Source organism: Vipera ursinii (assembly GCF_947247035.1).
Source record: "Vipera ursinii genome assembly, chromosome: 8".
Taxonomy (NCBI): Eukaryota; Metazoa; Chordata; class Lepidosauria; order Squamata; family Viperidae; genus Vipera; species Vipera ursinii.
The window spans coordinates 15227861-15250459 of NC_139519.1; the positions used below are offsets into that span (position 1 = coordinate 15227861).

The 22599-nt window shown below is 43.7% G+C and overlaps 1 protein-coding gene across 1 annotated transcript; it reads left to right on the forward strand.

Annotated features, from left to right (window-relative positions):
- The first annotated feature begins 1361 nt into the window (after positions 1-1361).
- ATP6V1B2 (ATPase H+ transporting V1 subunit B2) lies at positions 1362-20691 on the forward strand. Its single transcript, XM_083368795.1, has 14 exons — positions 1362-1500; positions 9484-9539; positions 10420-10518; positions 11362-11455; positions 11587-11664; positions 12676-12815; positions 13941-14042; positions 14266-14363; positions 14941-15064; positions 15847-15997; positions 17232-17314; positions 17535-17639; positions 17976-18105; positions 18789-20691. Exons 1-14 carry the CDS (start codon positions 1377-1379, stop codon positions 18929-18931), a joined length of 1527 nt encoding a protein of 508 aa, XP_083224921.1. The 5' UTR covers positions 1362-1376; the 3' UTR covers positions 18932-20691.
- Positions 20692-22599: the final 1908 nt, after the last annotated feature.

Below are 22599 nucleotides of genomic sequence, written 5' to 3' on the forward strand. Positions count from 1 at the left end.
TTATCTCTCACCCTATTCCTTTGTTGTTGTTAGCTGCAAAGTCGTGTCCGACCCATCGCAACCCCATGGACAACGTTCCTCCAGGCCTTCCTGTCCTCTACCATCTTCTGCAGTCCATTTCAGCTCACACCTACTGCTTCAGTGACTCCATCCAGCTGCCTCATTCTCTGTCATCCCATTCTTCTCTTGCCCTCAATCTTTCCCAGCATTAGGCTCTTCTCCAGTGAGTCCTTCCTTCTCATTAGGTGGCCAAAGTATTTGAGTTTCAACTTCAGGATCTGGCCTTCTAAAGAGCAGTCAGGGTTGATCTCCTCTAGGACTGACCGGTTTGATCGCCTTGCAGTCCGAGGGACTCGCAGGAGTCTTCTCCAGCACCATAGTTCAAAGGCCTCAATTCTTTGGCGCTCAGCCTTTCTTACGGTCCAACTTTCACTGCCATACATTGCAAGTGGGAAGGCCACAGCCTTGACTATACGCACTTTTGTTGGCAGGGTGATGTCCCTATTCCTACCCCTACCTAAAGAGCCATTGCTCCTATTTGTATTTTAATTTGCAACTGTTTGTATTGCTTACAAGCCACTTTGAAAGGATTGCTGCTACCCTGAGAGTTAGGCAAGGCTATCTTAACCTATCTTACGACCCGAGTTTTGCCTTTCCTTTCAAGGGGGAGGACACGATCCTTGTTCCTTTATTTATTTATAAAATGTATTAACCATCCCATCTTGCCTCACCGTAATTCTGGGCGGCTTACAACATTATTATGCACATCTCCCTGCTCTGTGTCACAGTTTTAAATAGCAAACTCCAGATCGGGAGCTTTGCCTTCTCTATGCTGTGCAGGTAGTGCTTGGCGAAGCCCCTCCGCAGGTGCTCATTGTTGTGCGACACGGATTTATATAACAGGCGCCAAGTTCAGCCACCTTGCAGTACCAGGGATTGACAGAAAACCAAGTGCCCCAGCTGACTAACGCCACTTGATCCCCGACTAAGGCGTGTTTGTCGTTGCAGGGGTGGGCAGGAAACATCCTGGTCCCAGTCTGGAGCCGCTCCTCGCTCTTGGGGTTACTATTATAACTTCCAGGGGTGGGAACTTCTGTTCTGCGCTCTGCACACGCTCAGGGGCAGCTTGCCCGCTCTGCGGCGCGCCGTGCGCGTCTCCCTCGCTCTTTCCCGGCCCCGCCCTTCAGCACCCTGGCCAGCTCCTCTCCTCTGGCTCCGCCCCTCTCCCTCCTCCCTTCCCGCCGATTTCCGGGTCTGTCCCGTCCGCGTGAAGAGAGAAAGGCGGCGAGGGGGGTGGGGGTGGAGAGGGGGAGTGACGCAGAGCGCTTATATCAGCGCCTGCGCAGTCACGCGGCAGGCAGTCCAGACGGGGCAAGATGGCGGCCATGCGGGTGATGCGGGGAATGGTGAACGGCGCCGTCTCGGAGCTGAGCGGCGGAGGCGCCATGCGGGAGCAGGCGGCCGCCGTCACCCGCGATTACATCTCCCAGCCCCGCCTGAGTGAGTACCGCGGCCTGTCAGTGCCGAGGGAGTCTCTCCTTTTAGCCCTCGGTGGAGCTGGGAAAAGACCGGAATGGGGGGGGGCGGTTGGGGTCACCTCTGCCCGGGATGCCCCCCCCCCCGGCCGGGCTCGGCTTCTTCTCTCCCGGAGGGGGAAATTTTGTCCATTGGGCAAGAGGAGCGGTCCCACCTCCTGGGTGCAGCAGAACCAACCTTGCTGCCCTCTAGACCAGCGTTTCCCAACCTTAGGAACTTGAAGATGCGTGGACTTCAACTCCCAGAATTCCCCAGCCAGCTATGCTGGCTGGGGAATTCTGGGAGTTGAAGTCCACGCATCTTCAAGTTCCTAAGGTTGGGAAACGCTGCTCTAGACCTATTGGATGGCAAGGTCCATCTCGGCTGGGGATGATGGGCGACTTGGTCCGTGCGTTGTGATGATGCTGGAGGGGAGGGGGGAAAGAGAGAGAGGGCGATGCAGAAGCTCTTCTTGAGGGGTGGGGGTGAGGGGCTGGAAAGGTTTTTCCTTTTGCAGATCTCCTGGCCCTGGCATCCAAAAGGAGACTCCTGTCCTTCTGCTCCTCTGCATTTGCTCGGGAGGAGGACGCAAGCCCCGCGTCCAGGACCAGACCTTGCCTGCACAGCCAGCCCAGCTTCTGCCCCCTTTTCCCCGCTTCTTGCCCGTCATCCTGCAGAAAGAGCCTCCCGGTGACCTTGTTTTGAGTGTCTGTTCCTTGAATGCACCCTAGGTTGGCATCAGACCCAACGGGCTCTCCAGGCTAGGCCCTCCTTGCACACACAAAGAGCACTGCAGGGCCAGTTTTTGCTGGCAGCTTTTCCTTCTAAGTAAGGCCAGTGAAACCCAGTAAACCTCCCTTTGACTCTAGAACTGAATGTCCAAGGATAGGGGAGATTGCCGTCTCCACCATAAAGTAAGTCCCAAGAGAATGATTTGGGGAGTGGTGAGGCCCGAAAGGGTCTATATTGCAATGCCACCCCCCCACAGAATCGGACACTTCCTTGTGGCACTCCATGCCCATTCTCTTAACAGTTGATACCCTTCAGTAAATGGTTCTGTAGTTTCCTTGGTTTTCATCACATGATTTTATCACTATTTCTTATCCCCTTCATGTCTTTCTCCCCCATTTTTTTTTACTATGGACTGCCTTCTTTTTCCTCGGTCAGCTTATTCCTCTGTGCTGATTTGGGCATGAAAAAAACCACTAGAATGCTCTCATTCCCCCCCCCCTCCAGAGACCGATGGTCCTTGCCACTCTTACACTATTGCTGCCACTTGAAGAGGATACTCTCCCTGCCTGTTGGTTTTTCCTTCTATATCTCTATAAAATATATTCTATATATATATATATTCTATAACAGAACCATCCTGGTTTGCTATTAAAATGAGAAATGAGAGCAAGAGATTGTGAAAGCTTCTGACTAATAGATTCTGGCTAAGCCTCAGGATCATGTGACACACTGCAGGCTTGCGTGAAAGCAGTCGGTGGAAGCAAGATGCCTCTGGCACACAGAGGTTTCGCTCTCACATCCCAGTGTGTGAAGCGCTCTAGGGATGAGACACACTTTTAGGTCTTTTATTGTTGCCGGGTGAAATGGAGGAAAGAAAGAAAATGAGTCAATTTGGGAAAAGTTTTGGCGTTGTTGCGTGAGAGAGCTGGGTCTTTATTCATTTCAGCCTGGTCTGAAATTGCCCTGGTTGCCTTTAGGGAGAAGAAATCTAGAAGGCTCACTCTTTCAGGTTGTTAAGTTGGCTGGTTATTTTATCAACTTTGGCAACTTGTCACTTAGTTATTATGGTCCTCCTTGAATAAGGTGGTGTGCACGTTTATGTAGGCGATTAAATCCGATGTAAAGTGAAATAGTCTCAGTTGTTCACTGGGAAATTAAGCTTGGCTACTACTATTCAGATCGGGACAGACATGTTCCTGATGCTGATTTTCTTGCTGCAAATCAAAGGCAGCATGACAGCAAATAAAAGTTTTGCAATTGTGGAAGTCCCAGAATGGAGATATCCTGTATTATAGCAGTGAAAAATAACTTCATGGATCCCGTACAGATACAAGAGTGGAATGAGCAGATAAATTCGAATAGCAGAGAAATGTTTTTTTAGAAGCACATCTCGTTTGCTTTATGAAAATACCTTTATATAGGTAATTTCCAGGCAAGGATAAAGAAATCTAACTAGGTAGATGAAAGGCAAGGCTTCTCTTTTTCTTAGTAGTATCTGTTTTCTCCCTTCCAGAGAAGACGTTGCTGAGGAATATTTGCATTAGAAATATTTCCTTAGCTGAATAGATGCCTGTGTATCCTCCCATCCTATCTTTTCAGCACCCCCATAGCCCTGCCAGAATCTGTACCAGTAACAGTTTATGCCCCTGTGCTCAGGGTTGTATCTTGGGTTCTCCACCAGGCCACATGTCCCTCCTGGGTTGTTTGTTTAATCCCACCTTTATTTTTTTATATAAATAACAAATGTATCTAATACTCCTTCCCACACCTATTTTAATTTTTCTAAAAAGATAAATCTTTCTGGTCTTCAAGCAGATCGCAAACACATAGATGCTGTGCTGCAAAGCCACACATTTTAGCCCCCAGAATTATTGTTTGCTTCCAAAGTGCATTCCAAGTATTGTTAGATTTTCAGCCCTGTGCTTCAGTTGCAAGACTGCCACGTGGGAAGGAAGGAAGAGTTATGCTAAGGTAGTGGAGAACAGTTTAAGACAGGGGTCCTCAACCCCCAGTCCGCAGCCCACTACCAGACCATAGCCCATTTGGAACTGGGCCGCATAAGCAGCAGGCGAGTACGCAGGCGCAGACAGCTCCACTTGCGCGAGTTGTGGGTGTGCGCACTTACAAAGCTCTATTTATTTGAGCGGCAGGCACCTGTGCCTGCCACTCACACAAATGGAGCTGTGCACACGCGCTCCCTCCCCCGCTTGCATGGAATCATCCCCTCTCCCACCCCGTGCCCACCAGTCCGTAAAGCAGGAAAGATTGGGGACCGCTGGTTTAAGAGACTTTGAGTGGGCAGCATTAACTAACCTCAAGACTTTGCTGTCTAGGGAATACATGATTTGTGGCTATCCTCCCTCACGGTTGCATTTGTTTGTAAGAATATGTAAGACCTTCCTGTGGCAGAAAAATGCCATGCCCTCGAGATTTAAAATGCACCTGTCAGCCAAAAAAAATGCAACCTTTGGCCAATCCTTGTGTGCCACCCAGCATCAAGACATCTTTAGTTAAGGGCTACGCTTTTAGATATGGTTTTTCATCTTCAGCAGAATGAGAAAAAGAGATACCCCTGGACAGAGTGAGGAGAGACATGGAGATGTTGAGTGTGGACGAAATTCATTCAAGCAGGAGGTAATCCACTTCTTTTCTCAGATAGTACTGCAGACTAAGATATAACTGAAAAACTTAAGCCTGGAGTAGGATACTTGAGGCTCATCTGACATGCCCGTAACTCCCTTGGCTGAAAGAACATCAGTATATTTGCCAGCAGTGTTGGCCAGCTTTAGAAGCATTAGTTGACATGGATTCTGGCTTGGTCTTCTGTGACTGGTTACTGCTTTCTTAGAAGTGCAGGGTCCTTATTATAGACAGAAGACCAAATATTTGAATTTTTGTATGGGCAAACACACAGGAAAGAAATGAGATTATTTGGAGAGTGACAGGAAATAAGCTCTTCTCCCCCAAAATGTGGGAAAAGAAAAGAAAACGTTGAGGAGTTAACCATAAGATTTATACTGTACCAAACTCGACTGGAAAGCCACATTTTAACTAAACTTGGAACTTGTCTGGGGAAGTTAGGGGGGAAATTGGGTGTTCACGGACACAATTCTTTGAACATTTTTTTTCTGCAGTTTCAAGGGAAGATGTTATCTAGGATAATATATGTAAGACCGTGTTTATGTTATAAATATTATCTGAAAAATAGCAGTAATTTTACTGTTACAAAGTTAATAAATCAAAACAAGCCTGCTTTTGAACAGCATCCTACTGTAGATGTTATCTTTTGAGGGACGTCTGAGGAACTGGGATTTGCACTTTGGTAAGATTTTAGCAGAAATATTTTGCACTTGTGCAATAGCTGTTAAGGACATAGCTCAACGCCCAAATGTGGTAGACAAAGGAGGAAAAAAATCTTGTTGATTGGTCTCCAGTTGTGATGAAACACACATACTTTGTAGATATCTGTTCTACCACACACATCCTTTGAGCCACAGAAGAACAGGTAGAATGTTAAAATATTTAAGGTTAGGGTTAAAAAAACAACCCCTGGATCAATTGTTTTAAAAGATGTACACTTTAATACTGTTTTGATTTAAAACTCAAGCATTACCAACATAATTGATGACATTGTAAAAATGTCTTTACTATACACCAAAAGCTTTGTAACATCTCCACCAGCCACATAAGCATTACTGTGTTGACACAACGCAGGTAACATACTGTCCTGTTTACTATAAATAGTCTCATATAGCTGTTCTTCCAGTTCAGTTTGAGACATCCTCATGGTAATCCCTAGCACAAATAAACGAGGATAAATTTTACTTACGTATGTAAAATGTTTTAATGCTGGATGCAAACTGTACCATTAAAATTATGACTGGGTTCACACATTATATTAAGTCAACCATCAAATACACCATATTGTGTGAAGCCTATCAAAATGGTGCTATGCTGCACTTGACCTTCTGAGACATTTTGGATAAATAAGAATCTGGGTTTACCTTTCCTGACACCAGACATGAATACAAGTAGTCATTGACTTAAGATCACGTGAGACATTTGCTAAGTGAGTTTTGCCCCTTTTTGCAATCTTTCTCATCATGGTTGTTAAGGGAATCACTGCAGCTGTTAAGTTAGTAACGTGGTTGTTAAGTGAATCCATTTTCCCCATTGACTTCACTTGTCAGGAGGTCACAAAAAGGGATCACGTGACCCCAGGACACTGCAACTTGTCATAAATATGAGTCAGTTGCTAAGCGTCTGAATTTTGATCATGTGACCCTGGGAATATTGCAACGGTCATAAGTGTGAAAAGTCATAAGTCGCTTTTTTCAGTGCTGTTGTAACTTCGAATGATCACTACCATTTGAAGCTATTGTAAGTCGAGGACTACCTGGTGAGAATTTTTGGCCAAAATGTCTGGAAGCCACCTTGGTTTAAATTATCACAGAGACAAACTGGGGTCCTTCATCCAGTTTGCAAATAGCAATGACAACAGGAGCAGCAACTCAAGCAGACTTCTAACATAGCTAGTAAATCTGTGAAAACCACTGAGAAACGGCTGATCTCTTGTCTACGAGTCTTTCATCGGATGTGAGTCTTGTTGGATTCCCCAAAGATTTGTGCTTAGATGTGACCTTGACAGGACAATCCCTTTGGCATATTTACTTGGAAATAAGTTATCGCCCCTGTCTAATGAGATTTATTTCCAGATAATTGTGGATTGGATGCAGCTTCTTACTCAGTTCTTCTGTTCTAGAAATAATCTGGTTTGTTCAGCCTTTCCTTATTTTTCGGGAACAGTGATTAATAATTACTCTTTCGCCTTGTGAGTCTGATAAGCCCTTTGAAGCGCTTCTCTTTTTACAGTCATGTGGGATTAAATTGAAGCTTTTGCTGGGAAGGATAAAGATGAAGGACCCTTGTAGCTTTGGGCACGCTCTTTTTTGCTTCCTCTTCCTTTACTCATACAGCGTCTCAAACTTCATCTCTGAACAGATTATTATAAAATAATTCCTGCATACCTTTTGGCTGCATCTGTGAGCCCAGAATATATGAACTTCTTTGCATATCACAGAGCTAGTTGAATTCCTTATAGCCACCTTGAAAATGGGACACACTGCTTCCCCAAGGTTTATTTACAAAGTGAGCGGATATGTTATTAAGAAAGTGTATGGGTGGTGGAGGTAATGCTTAAGAGTTAGCACGATGAATGGATCCAGGTTCTTGAGGCACTATAAGCAAACCATGGCTTGGGCTTGCAGTGAAATCATCCGTTTTCATTTTGAAACCCTGATTTAAGGTATAGCATGTTACATAGACTTGTTTGATAAATCTTGGTTTACTGTGATACAAGAACCAGGTCATAATATTTCCGAGCAGACAAATATAAGAGGACTACTTCATGCTTATATACGTTGTGGTAACCTAACCTGCAAGTAATTAGGCCATGCACATTCTCACCTTCAGAAGCTTCTCATAGACAAGGTAAAGTGGAAAGCATTCTTAAAACCCAGTTCCCTTGTCTAGTCAACAAGAAGGGAAGCTAAGGGTTGTCAATGAAACTTGGTGCTTGATTTTTAGTTTCCAAGTGTTTTTCTTTAAAAGGCAAATGAGAGAGATGCTCTGGAATTATGAACTCCTGAGATTCCAGGATTTTATGGGCATGCCTCCATTTTTAAAAAAAAAAAATCCTTGAATCCATTCAAGGGAAGCCGGTATATCACTTTGGCTCAGGAATTCTGGGAGTTGAAGTCCACGAGTCATAAAAGAGCCAAGGTTGCCTACCCCTGCTTTATAGGGTACAAATGGATTGCTTACTGCAAAGCGTAAAGAACTAAATGCCCAGTAAAATAACTCTCTTATTACAGGAGGGATATAAGTGTGGAAAACATTTTTGGCAGAAGGATTGAGCCAGGGGAGGGGTACAGGGATCGGATTCACATCTGATGTTAAATCATGGCTTCCTTAATATTTTTTTTTATTAATTTCATTGTGTTTTCCTTGCTAAGAAGCTGCTCGAACTCATTTATTTACTTGACTTCACAGACTCCTAAAAGGATCTTTGGAACTCCTTAGGCTTCCCAGACCACACTTTGAGAATTACGGGTTTAAATCAATGTGCGAAACCAAATTTCTGTTTACGTGGGATTATTCTCCTTTTCTCTGCTCTTTCTTTGTAGGAAGAGCTAGTGGTCTATTCACATTTTCTTAGGAAGTATAAAATGAATGCATTGGTTCAGGCCAGTTGATCCTTGCCATTGTTCAGATCATGAATAAGCAAAATGGAACAGTAACCCATGCTCCAGACATGTGTGGGCCCAATTGAGTATATTTCAGATCTCCTTAACCCAGAGTAAGACACTCTGGGATGTCAAGTGTCTGCCTCTGATTGCTTTCCCATTGCCAAACAGGTGCAGGTAACTGGCGCCAAGGCAAATGGGTATGATGTTTCCCTGCTATTCATTGAAATAAATTCTGGCACAGAGCCTTAGTGTGCTCTGAGAAGATTGCAGCTTGTGACTTACTTCCTTATGCCAACATTTTGGTTCTAAAGATTAAGGATCTGCAGCTTTTAAACTTGGAGTGATTTTTCCCCCCATCATTGTAGCAAAATGTGAAACAAAGAAGGCTTTTATTGAACTGCCATAATGGGATACATGATTTTATGAAAATCATGTTATCTGGGCTAGTATTAATATGGTACTGCAGCTGTAGCCTTCTTCATGAAAGTGGTGTCCTTAAAATCTGAGAATGGTGGTTCCTGTGTTTTGGATCATGGTGTTTGGGTGTTCCCCCCCCCCCCCCCCGTTTTTCTGTAGTTTAAATGAAAGCTGCTATATATATACTGTAATTCCTTATAATCAAGACTAGTGCCTGAAAATGTAATTTAGGTATCTCCAGTCTTGACAGACAAGTCTTGACCCTTTGAACTAGTTGTCAGCTTTAGAGTTGCATCGCAGGTTGACAGTCTGTTTACTTGATTTTACATTTTTAGAGGCTGGAGGCAAAAAATCTCTTTAGGGGACTTTAGCTATCTCACAATAATTGGCACTCCATATGTAGCATATGACTCAGCTAGCTGAAATCTCTTCTCCAGAGATGACCTATCAAGCATAGCGTAAGAATGTGTTTGATGTGGGTACATATCCTGCACTACTATTTAGTAAATTTGTGTAAGTTTTCACTATGAGTGCATTAGATTGTTTAAATGTCTTCATTTTGGCTTTTCAGCATATAAAACAGTATCTGGAGTTAATGGGCCGCTCGTAATCTTGGATCAAGTGAAGGTAAATTGGAGATTTAACACTTGCTTTGAGCTGCAGTTTCCTGTGTTAATATAGTTAAGCATTAATGTATTTGTAAATGTATTTTGCAATTATCTGTTTCAGTACTAGCTTGGTTGATATCGTAATGAAAATTACATTCAAACTCCTGTACGGACTCTTTAGACATAGCACCCTTTTGGATATGGAAAGCATGTCTGAACACGTTCAAGGCAGCTATGCAAATCTCATCCCATCCTTTGCAGTCAAATGACATTTGTAGACAAGTAACTGATGGTTTTGTTTACAGAAGCCTTTGAACATTCTCATCAAATACAAAAGCATTATCAATTTGTAACCTCTGGCTGGGGTTTCCAATTTCACTGTGGAATTTCAAATATGAAAAAGTTAGACCAGCCTTTCTATTTCTTCCATCTGAGGTTGGACTAGCAACAGCACCCCAGGCCATATCTTTTTGTTGTTGTTGTTGCTTTAAGTCCATCACATTTAAGAACATCAGTATGGGGAAGCTACTGAATAGATGCCAGCTTTTTTTCTGGGGTGAGAAAGCTAGATAATTTTATCCCTTATTCAAACAAAAAAAAAAATGCCACAGTAAATTTTCACTGATAGGTGGCTGTCAAGCCATTGCTATGGCTATCACAACTTCAGACTGAGGGCTTGTAAAAAAATGGTATTAGGGAGGGGGGGAAAAAATCACTGGTCTATAATTATGTCCAACAATTCAGTGTTGCCCTAAGGTTTTTTTTCAGGTTGTAATTTAACCTTTAAAGTTGAAGAAATGTGCTTGATCACCCTTGATGTTCTGTGCATTAATTTTGTGCCTCTCCTGCTCTTTAACAAAAATATCTTGGCCTGGTTGACTGTCATTATTGTCATTTAGTTTCCCAGGTATGCAGAGATCGTGCATTTGACACTGCCTGATGGAACAAAGAGAAGTGGACAAATCCTCGAAGTCAGTGGATCCAAAGCTGTAGTTCAGGTAAATTGCTTCCCGGTCATTTTTTTTTCAAATTTTTGCAACCAAAAATAAGCCATCTGAAGTAATAGCTGCATACTTTTACAGGTAGTCCTCGAGTTATGGTCACAATTGAGCCCAAAACTTATGTTGTTGAGTGAAACATCTGTTGAGTGAGTTTGCTCCAGTTTACGACTTTTCTTACTGCAGTTAAGTGAATCCCTGCAATTGTTAAGTTAGTAACACAGTTGTTAAGTGAATCTGGCTTCCCCCATTGACTTTGCTTGTCAGAAGGTCACAAAAGGGGGAATCACGTGACCCCAGGAGACTGTGACCGTCATAAATGGGAACCAGTTGCCAAGCATCTGAATTTTGATCATGTGACCCCTGGGGATGCTGCAACAATCGTAAGTGTGAAAAACTGAGCTAAGTCACTTTTTTCAGTGCCGTGGTAACTTTGAACAGTCAGTAAATGAACTGTCGCAAGTCAAGGACTGCCTGTATTCTTACCTGCTATTCTAGGGTTCAACGTCTTTATTACGTAAGATTTTACAATGGGCTTGTTAATATTTCAGAAACCATGTGTGCCTCCAGGCTTCCTATGAAAGAAGTACATTCAGTTTCTGCTCTCGCTTCCAGGAAAGCTTAACATAACTTTCTTTCCAGTTGGGCTAGGAATTAGTTTCCCATCGAAACAGTCTTGGGACAATAAAGCTATTTTTGAGCTGTTGTAGCCGGAGCCTCGAATAAAGAACGAGTGTCACTGCCTTGATTCTGTTTCAATGTTGGCTAGGAAGCCGTTTGATGATAATGGACAGTGCTATTGTTGAAATAAAAACATGAACTAAAATATTTGCCCTTTTCTAGGTGTTTGAAGGAACTTCGGGAATCGATGCTAAGAGAACATCTTGTGAATTCACCGGGGATATCCTTCGAACCCCGGTGTCCGAAGATATGCTTGGTAGTACCAGAATTTTGTTTATTGGATGGAAAACTTTATACGTGATTTATCCTGGTATCTATTTTGTATTGCAGGATTTGTGGTAATAATGCATCTCTCCCTCTCCTTCCCTTTTGTTCTGACCTTTGTAGGACGTGTGTTTAATGGCTCAGGAAAACCTATCGACCGAGGTCCTGTAGTCTTGGCTGAAGAATACCTTGATATTATGGGTATGTTTAAAATGTTTACTATGACCTTAATATAAATGGCTCGCAGGAAATGGGTTTGCAGCTCTGTGTAGGAAAGTAGTTAGGCTAGCATAATAAAGAACCAGCTCAGGGAAGCAGAGCTGTATGAACGTTCAGTTGCGTATATGAAGTCAAGTGAAATATGATCAAAAGTAATCATATTTTCTAATCAAATTGATGCAATCCCATCCCATCACTTGGGAGCTGGCAATGGATTTGAAGATTCGGTGAATGAAGTGATCAATTTGAAGACTGATTTGAAGATTCAGTGGCTATCTGTGCATGCACCCTTGAACTTTTCCTCCATCCAAATGTTCAAATCAGTTCAAAAAAATTGGCATGTGGAATCCAAATCGTATCGCAAATTAAAATCATATCTTGGCTCACGTGCACATCCCTACACAAGCTAGAAAATCAATAGACTTCTTGCCCTGTCTTTTCAAAGGATACCCTAACCCAGGGGTAGGCAACCTCGGCTCTTTTATGACTCATGGACTTCAACTCCCAGAATTCCTGAGTCAGCATAGCTGGCCAAGCTGACTCAGGAATTCTGGGAGTTGAAGTCCATGAGTCATAAAAGAGCCGAGGTTGCCTACCCCTGCCCTAACCCAATGATAGCAAGATCCATTTTCAAGGCCTTGAAACTTTTAACCTGCTTTAAGGGATAATGAGAACTGGACATTTCTTGGGTGAGGTCTTCAAGAAACCAGAATTGGATCATCACTGTTTAGTCATTTAATTAATAAAAATGAAGTGTGGCCTCAAGCTTTGAAAGTACCACCCTCTTTAGAGGCTGTTAGTTAAGAAGGAGCTGATTTTAGTAACTCACAAAAGACCTTGCTGGGTATAATTGCTTAAGAAATATACACTTCCTTAGACAAATTGCTTGAACTGTAACATGGGTATGTTGGATTTTAATATTCTTTGTGGGACATTCTGGTCTTGGAAAATGCAGACAAAAACGGATTGTTTTTTTCCCTTAAAATGAAATAGGCCAGCCTATCAATCCTCAGTGCCGAATCTACCCAGAAGAAATGATCCAGACTGGCATTTCTGCTATCGATGGGATGAACAGTATTGCCAGAGGCCAGAAGATCCCCATTTTCTCTGCTGCTGGGTTGCCCCATAACGAGGTAGGGGTTTGAATAGCACTTTATGGAGCAGTCCGCTTGCTCGCTCCCTGCACTCGGAGAGGACCATGTGGTCGAATTCCTGGACAGATCCGAAAGAAGGAAGAAAAAAAAAAACTGGAGGCCACTCTTTAGCAAATCCTTCATGGAGCTGAAGAATAAAAACAAGCTTAAAAATGAAACGGTTTTAATAAATCTAGACATTAAGCTAAAATCAAAGCATTAAGCTAAAATCACACTGAAAAGCTAAGCAGGAAAAGCACACTGAAAAGCTAAGCAGGAAATCCAAGGATGCCTTCTTGGAGATGTGGAGAGGCAATTCAAGTAAATACTATCCCTCTTCACAGAAGGTGGTCCACAAATGGAAGCATCCTTCTACAGCCACCTCATCTCCCTTTGCAGAAATTCTCGAAGGAGATGCGATGAAGACTGTGGTCTCCAGAGATGTGTCTTTCTCTGTTCAAGCATCTCTCAGTCTAATAATCTTTTGATGGAGTAGGTTGCTTTATAATCCTTTTTTTTAATTACTCATAGATTGGATAGATAGATTACTTATATGCCTACATACCTGAATTATTACTCTTCATTCTCTATTAAGTGTAATCAAACCAAATATAAATGGTCCTTGACTTAGAACCCGCTGCTTAATAACTATTGAAAGTTATGATGGCCAGAGTCCCCAGCGGTCATGTGATCATATTTATGGCTGTTTGAGGGGTCCTGCAGTCACGTGACAACAATTAATTATGGGTTTTTTTGCCAGAAACCCATTTTTTACTTTTGCTTTCTGGCAAAAGGTACCCATTACAGGCAGTGGGCTTCCTTAACGACCATGGTGTTCACTTAATGACAAAAAGTTGTTACAAAAACAGGTTGGCCATATGATGACCTCCTTAACCGGCATGACTTACAACCATCATTACGTATCGGGCACAAAGAATCAGGACCACATTTTAAGTTGTAGTTAAGCCGAATTAGTGCTCGTGCCCATACCCAAGAATCTAATAAACTAATGGTCAAAGCTGGCTGAGGAATTCTGAGAGTTGAAGTCCACAAGTCTTAAAGTCAAGGTTGAGGACCCCTGCTTTATTACACTGAAGTCGTGTGCTTCCATTTTTTTTACACCAGATAGCAGCTCAGATCTGTCGCCAGGCAGGCTTGGTGAAGAAATCCAAAGATGTGGTGGACTACAGCGCTGAGAACTTTGCCATTGTATTTGCTGCGATGGGAGTAAGTAATTAAATGCATGCAAAACAATTTTCTCCTTCGTTGCCAAGAACAATTGGCACCTCCTTGGGAGAGCAAATTGTCCCCGTTACTCTGAGACGTCTGGCAATTTTGGGCAGCATTTTGTTTTGTTTTGGCTAAAAAAATAATCAGGGTGGAAAGGTCAAAACTTAAGAGAAGTAATTGTGTTTGAATTGGTTGACTTTATCTCCTTGCCTTCCTCTAGGTGAACATGGAAACAGCCCGATTTTTCAAATCCGACTTTGAAGAAAACGGGTCCATGGACAACGTGTGCCTGTTCTTGAATTTGGCTAATGATCCGACGTAAGTGGGCTGGAATCTTCATTCTTGGCTTTCATCTTGAATATTAATTGTATTACCTGGAATTGGGGCCTTTGATGTTCATTGATGTCCCTTTCATGGAACATCTTAGCTTCTATTGGTGACTGAAGAAGGGATGAAGCTCTTGGGGCACCGGATGAACATTGTCTTCTCATTTGGTTCAGACAGTTCCAAAGGTGGTTTTTCAAAAGGCAACTGGATTTGGTTTTACGTGAAGAAGGTGTCACTTCTCATCCAAGAAGCTCCATTCTTCAGAGAAGCCCCAGAGAAGTTTTGAGAAGCGAAACATCTTCAAGGAAAAATGAAGTCCAGTTGCCTTTTGAAAAAACACCTTTGGCTCAACCATGACTTGGATGACTGAGAATATCTCCATAGACATTCTTCTTTAAGGAGACCATGGCGGAACATGCATTCTCGGTCTCCCAGGGTTAAGGCTTAATTACTCCAGAGGATCTCGAATCTCGTTTCAAGGTTTGTCTTCTAAACTGCCACTTTTTTTTTTAGAAGCAATCCTTCACTTTGGCATAATTGGTTTAATGGAGCTCATTATTTTTTCCAGCATTGAACGGATAATCACTCCTCGTCTTGCGCTGACCACAGCAGAGTTCTTGGCTTATCAGTGTGAGAAGCACGTGCTGGTCATTCTGACAGATATGAGCTCCTACGCAGAAGCTCTGAGAGAGGTACATATTTAGTCCGTTGATCAGACAACTGCTGAACTGCCCAGCCAAATATTTCCTCCAGCTTGAATTTTCTAACTTGTAAGGCACAAAATTGGAACAATTAACCAGTGGAAGAACCTGCCTCCAGAAGTGGTGAATGCTCCAACACTGGAAGTATTTTAAGAAGAGACTGGACAGCCATTTGCCTGAAATGGTAGAGGGTTTCCTGCCTGAGCAAGGGGTTGGACTAGAAGACCTCCAAGGTCCCTTCCAACTCTGATATTCTATTCTATTCTAAATTAAGAATCTGAAGGTTGTGTGTTTTTTGAGAAGAAGAATGACTGCAGAATAGTCTGGCATTGTTGTCTCATAGATAGCACGAATGAATTCAAAAGGGCATGAATATGTGGTGTTCGGGTCCTCAGATGATATGAAAACCCTTTGCATGCCCATCAGCTAGACCAGGGGTAGGCAACCTCGGCTCTTTTATGACTCATGGACTTTAACTCCCAGAATTCCTGAGTCAGCTATGCTGAAGTTGAAGTCCATGAGTCATAAAAGAGCCGAGGTTGCCTACCCCTGAGCTAGACACTGTGGGTTCAAGACACTGTTTCTTTATGTTAAGGAGGTAGCCACAATCTTCCAATTTCATGGAAAGATCCGAGGGGTGAAAACTGGTGGTTTTGAGAGACAAAGGCTAAATCAGAAAAGGGTAGTCTTGTGGGCAGAAGTTTGAAGACCCCTTTTTTATTTTCCTTGCTTCTGCTGGTTATTCCAACCTGTTTGCCTTCATTTTCCCAAAGGTCTCAGCCGCCAGAGAAGAAGTCCCAGGCCGGCGGGGTTTTCCTGGCTACATGTACACAGATCTGGCCACAATCTACGAACGAGCTGGACGAGTAGAAGGCAGGAGTGGGTCCATTACACAGATTCCCATTCTGACTATGCCCAATGATGGTAAGTGTTCTTGCAGGCTCGTTTTTTACTCCTGGAACTTGTCTCAGCCACTGCATCTGATGCTAGGTACTTCAGCCCTGCAGCGCAGGCTAAGATTAAATGCATTGAGTCTAATGGGCAAACCTTTCACAACTATTCAGACACTGCTGCCATTAGCATCTGGGCAGCTGTGTTTTGTAACTCCAGGAGTTTCTCGCACAGCCCCCCTAGGCAAGCAAAGGGTTTTTCTCCAGCATCTGGTGGCTTTTCCTTCCCCCAGCAGTCTCAAGCCTTCGTACTTGGATCGCCTTTTCAGTTCCTCCTGCTGAGGCAGGTGTGTCACCGTGGGTGGATGTATAGTTTAGTGCAGGGCTTTTCAACCAGTGGTACGGGTACCACCTGCGGTACATTGGTACCTGGCAGATGGTACGCGACCATCCTAGAAAAGTGGTAGCGGGGGAGGGGAATGAGCTGAACTGGTGGCAGCACCGCACAAGGCTGAGTGAGAGACGGCTGGAGCTGCAGGGCTGTCAGGGCTCAGCGGAAGCGCCAGGATCAGCGCCGGGCTCCAGCTGGAGCTCGGCACTGATCCCGGCATGTCTGCTGAGCCCAGAAGAAGCGCCGATCAGCTGGAATGTTGCAGCATCTCCAGGGTCTTGTGGTTTACATTTGCTTGGCAAATGATTCATATTTATGACGGTCACAGTGTCCCAGGGTCATGTGAAGTGACCAAAACCTGCTGCAACCACCCAGCAGAGGGGGGGGGGGAAATAAAAACCAAACACACCCCCACCCTCACTGCCAATCCTCAACAGAAATGCTCACAACAATGAAAACCTTGGACAGGAGGAAGAGCACCACCAGGCGGGGCAGGCAGGTGTCTTGCTTGGCTGTGGCTTGGGGGGGGCACTTTTTTCAGTGCCATTGTAACTTTGAACAGTCACTAAGCAAATTCGAGGATTACCTGTACTTCATCACTTTTTTCTTTTTTTTTTTCTTTTTTTGTTCATCAAGTTTTTGACACCTTGCTAGGCCACTGGTGGTACTCAGATGTTGCCATATCCTAAAAGTGGTACAATGGGTGAAAAGGTTGAAAAGCCCTGGTTTAGTGTCCCACCATAAATCGCTGGGTTCGTACAGTACAGTTAGGCATAAATCCTACCAGCCATCTTGAGGTTTAACAGGTTTTCTGTGGAACAGATCAGCAGTTGGTTTGCACAGAAACTGGAAAGCTTTAATGCAACTTCTCTCGCAGACATAACACATCCTATTCCTGATTTGACGGGATATATTACCGAAGGCCAAATCTACGTAGACAGACAGCTGCACAACCGACAGGTTCGTAGTTTTACGTTGTAAAATATTACTTTGTGCCTGTTATACGTGACGTCACTGGTTTGGTTGTCCAGGAAGGAATTGTCGAAGAGCCGGTCTGTTTGCCATCTCTTCGTTCCACCATGAGTCCTGGCTCCACTTTTCACAGAGCCTTCTTCAGACTACCATTTCTTACAATTCCAGTTTTTCAGAGCTGTCACTAAAGACCTGGTTTTTCTTCCAGATTTACCCACCCATCAATGTACTTCCCTCTTTGTCTCGATTGATGAAATCTGCTATTGGTGAAGGAATGACCAGAAAAGATCATGCTGATGTATCAAACCAGCTGGTAAGTGGAATTACTAAAACAGGTCTGTAGTTCCTCCCTCTTCTTGCGTTAAAAAGCTTCTCTTTCCTTTTTCTCTTATTCCTTTATTAGATTCGTATTTTTTTAACGGGTGGAAAAAATATTTAATAAAAATAATCTTAAAAACCCAAAATTGTCAATTTTTTCACGAGAGGTAGGCTCCCAATAAATCCCAAGTATGTCTAATTGCCTTTCACGCCAGGAATGATCTCAACATTCCTGTGAAGCTCGTATTGCTTGAAACGTGAAGACATGTTTCTTAATAAACTTCGCAGTTCTTAAATTTAGGGGTTTTTTTGCTTTGTTTTGTTTGTCTAGTATGCCTGCTATGCCATTGGGAAGGATGTCCAAGCCATGAAGGCCGTAGTAGGAGAAGAAGCACTTACTTCTGACGATCTTCTGTACCTGGAATTTCTGCAGAAGTTTGAGAGGAACTTCATTGCTCAGGGTAGGTGTTGTCCTTCAGATTTATTGATTTATTTATATCCCGCCTTTATTATTTTTACAGGTAACCCAAAGCAGCAAGTACACGCGATACTCCTTCCTCCTCCTATTTTCCCCACCACAACAACAACCCTGTGAGTTCTATTGAGCTGAGAAAGAGTGATTGGCCCAAAGTCATCCAGTTGGCTTCCATGTCTAAGGTGGAACTAGAACTCACAGTCTCCTGGTGATTGGGCTAAAGTCACCCAGCTGGATTCTATGTCTAAGGTGGAACTAGAACTCAGTCTCCTAGTAATTGGGCCAAAATCACCCAGCTGGTCTAAGGTGGAACTAGAACTCACAGTCTCCTGGTAATTGGGCCAAAGTCACTCAGCTGGCTTTCATGCCTAAGGCGAGATTAGAACTCTCAGTCCCCTGATCATTGGCCCCAAACCAGCCCATTAGCTAGTTTTCATGCCTAAGGTGGGACTAGAACTCACCGTCTCCTAGTTTCTAGCCTGGTGCCTTAACCACTAGATTAGGAATCTTCAAGCTTGGCCCTCTGGGAGTTGAAGTCCACAAGTCATAAAAGGGCCAAGTTTGAAGACCCCTGCACTAGAAGAAACAGACTCTCAAGATTACTAGGGACACTGTTGCTGTTTCCTCTGGATCTCAGTGTTTTGACCCTGGTGTCCATTATCATTTCAGGGCCCTATGAAAACCGCACTGTTTACGAAACGCTGGATATTGGATGGCAACTGCTACGTATTTTCCCCAAGGAGATACTGAAGAGAATTCCCCAGAGCACCTTGGCAGAATTTTATCCCCGAGACTCCACCACAAAACATTAGCTTGCACACTTTTGCTCCCCAAAAAATACTGGATTTTTTTTCCCTCCCCTTGTGTTGGTGTTTACTTGTCAGCCCCTGTAATTAAACCAAGAATAAGTGACATATTTGTGCCAGTGTTCCTGATGCTCGAAGCTGATAAAGAGTTTAAAATATGCTCCTTTTCAAACACTGGTATCTTGAGTGGTTTACATATGCTGGGAGGAAATGGTTTATTTTTAGAATTTTCTTTGCTCTCATGCAAGCAGGGTGTTTTTTTTCTCTCCCCCCCCCCTTTTATGTGGTCTTGAAGGAAGAAAGTAAACAGAGCTGGCTGCCGTGCCATTTTTGGACTGTTGGAGCATGAGAAAACTCATCTAGTGGAGGGAAAATCTAGACCCACCCAAAAAAAGTTGAGAAAAGTTGCATTCCTTGGTCAGGCCATCCTTGTCTGCTTGGGAGTTTGGGTCCACTCTTAAGCCCTCCGGCTGACAAATGGGCAAGAGAAAGCCACCCCGCAGTTTACAGTGGTTCCTGGTAGCATTACAAGCCCACAAAGCACCATTCGCTTCAGCTACACAGGCTAGGAAATCGCCCAACAGTGATTTTGCAATATTTGCACATCCTGTTGCTTGGCCAGGAAAAGTACAGGATTCCTACCTCTTTTGTGAAAACTTGGCATAGGGACTCCTTTCCAGGTGGTCAGTCCCATTGCCCAGTTGCATCTGCACATGTATGCAGTTGTGGATGTAAATATGAAACAGCAGCAAAACGGGGGGTTTCCTCCGCCCCCCCTTTTTTTTCTAAGCTTCCTTGCAAAGTAATCAAGGCAGAGGACAATGTTGGAGAGGTTGAGGATGCTTGCAGCTAACGAGTTTCTTGTTTGGTACGTAGAGCATCGGTCTTCAGAATACTCTGAAAAAGGCCCCAAGTTTTCCAAGTGCAGCACACCCTTTTCTGTCTGAACAAAGCTGAGGAGCGTTTGCTTCAAATATGCGTAGATTATGTCCACGTTAGACCAAGGGGTCCTTTTGTTCAATTCCTCATGATCCAGAAAGTAAGAAGTCACGTTGAACATGGCAATGGGCCATTTAAGTTCTGTTATTGAGAAACCCTTGGGAAGGTATTTAGGTTTGAACCCAACCCCAACCTTGGATTTTTTTTTTTTTATAAACCATCTTCCAAAGGTGAAGCTCCCTAGCTGTTGTGCACCGTTCTAAACGTTGCTTTGGCGCCAGGCAGTGGATGGCGTTGACAACCCAATGCTTTTGTAGAACGGGCTTGTGTGACTTTCCAAGCCCAGAGGCAAGCATGAGGTACGTTTTCAACTTGATTCTGGTTTCCAGCCTATTCTTGGGGGCCTCTCCCACCACTCCTAATTTCGGTGATCCAGATCGTTAACTGTAGGACAACAACCCAGATCTCAGCTGGGTGTTGCTTGGAGAGGTTGGCGATGGTTCAGGCTGCAAAGACTTGTCGGTTCCAACATGTCACCCTTTCGATCCTCCCACGCTTTGTCCTACGCAGATCTTCTTTGTACTGTTTCGTTCTGTGTGCTCTGTAACTTGGGTGCAGTAGCCTTTATTTTTCCCCCTCCCCCTTTACTCTGATGCATTCCATCGAAGTTGTGTCAATTCTATTTTTCTCTGAATCTGAGGAGGGTTGGGAATCACGGGGATGGGGAAATAGCATGGAAATATTTTAATGTAGAAAACTGTGATACCTGAATAAGTTAAACATGATCAATAAATGTTAAAAGAAAACGGGATTCTGTTTGTACTGGTCATATGGAGGCTTCTTGTTTTCTTTAGGGATGGGCCTTTCAAAAATCGTGAGCCTCCAGGGCTTGACGCTTCTCAAGAACATTAATTTCATACTCCCAAGTTGGGCCCCCGCCATGTAAGTCACGAGCTCACCTTTGTCTCAGTAGATATCCAGGTCTACCAACTTCAGAGCTGTTAGAAGGACGTCAGCTGCTCTTGCAAATTTCTGCTTTTCATCTGACATTGTCCATTGATCACGGATTTTCTACGTTCGAGTGGAAAATCCTTTAATCATTGAATGCGGTGAGTCTGTTGTGGCTGATTTAGGATTAGCTTGGCCAGACGTCAGAAATGCAGTTAGTCCTTGACTTAGGACCGTAACTGAGCCCAAAATTTCTGTTGTTAAGCGAGACATTTGTTAAGTGAGCTTTGCCCCATTTTACAACCCTTTCTTGCCAGAGTTGTTAAGTGAATCACTGCACGGTTCTTAAGTGAATCTGGCCTCCCCATTGACTGCTCACCAGAAGGTCGTGAAAGGTGATCACGTGACCCTGGGGACACTGTGACCATCGTAAATAAGAGTCACCGGGTGTCTGAATTTTGATCGCGTGGCCGTGGGGATGCCGCAAGAGTCGTTAGTGTGAAAAACGATCATAAATTACTTTTTCCAGCGCTGTTGTAAGTTTGAACGGCCACTAAATGCAACGTTATGAGCCAAAGACCTACCTGTATCAAGCAAAGTGGCAAGGTTGCTCCATCCACCTATGGCCACCTCACCCTGATCTTCCGTGTGTGTGTGTGTGTGTGTGTGTGTGTGTGTGTGTGTATTTGCCAGCTGGGCCGCTGGAAGGGGGTGAGGGGTCTTTCTGAGCAATTATGCTAGAGACGTGCTTTGCAGCACGATTCACTTCTGAAAGAAGAGTCTTCTAAAAAATTAAGTCGGGAGAGACAAAGAATCTGGTGGGCCCTACGGGAGTCTTTGTGTTATCCAGAGGCCACCAAGTTGTTTAACCTAGTTTACAGACTCCTATGTCAGCAGCTCAGCAAAGACGCCAGGTGGCTTGGAACTGTAGCAGAAGACTTCTGCTCCTTTTCTCAGTTCAGCCTTGGATAATTTCCAGAAGTAACTTAAGACTCTGCGCTACAACCTAATGAGAAGGAAGGACTCACTGGAGAAGAGCCTAATGCTGGGAAAGGTTGAGGGCAAGAGAAGAAGGGGACGACAGAGAATGAGGTGGCTGGATGGAGTCACTGAAGCAGTAGGCGTGAGCTTAAATGGACTCCAGAAGATGGTAGAGGACAGGAAGGCCTGGAGGAACGTTGTCCATAGGGTCGCGATGGGTCGGACACGACTTCGCAACTAACAACAACAACTTTTTAACCCCAATTGTGTAGTAGATGTCAGATAAATGGAATTTGAAACGCATAGACCAAGAGTCTCCAACCTTGGCAACTTTTAAGACTTGTGGACTTCAGTTTGAGACTGATGGTCAAGTAGTTATGGAGGTTGAAGAACTGAACGCACAGCTCTTCGATAACCTGAAGAATTGCTACCATAGTAGCGGCGGCTATTATTTATTTCTTTATTTATAAATTTATTTATTTAAATGGCTATTATTTATTTGTTCACAGATAGGACCAGAAACATAAGTCACACAGGGCTGTCACAATATCTTTTTACATCTCTGGAGATTCTCAAGTCATCCAGATCATGGTTGTCCCAAAGTTCCTTTTCCAAAAGACAACTGGACTTCCTTGTCGGTTTTTCCTTTGAAAATGTTTTTGCTCTCTCATCCAAGATTTCGCTTCTCAGCCTTTGGGACAATATCTTTTTACAATTACATTGTAAAAATTCATTGTAGGAAGTTTCAATTCCATTAAAGCATTGCTTGTTCCATGCAAAGCATGAAAAACCCTAGTCCAAGGGTA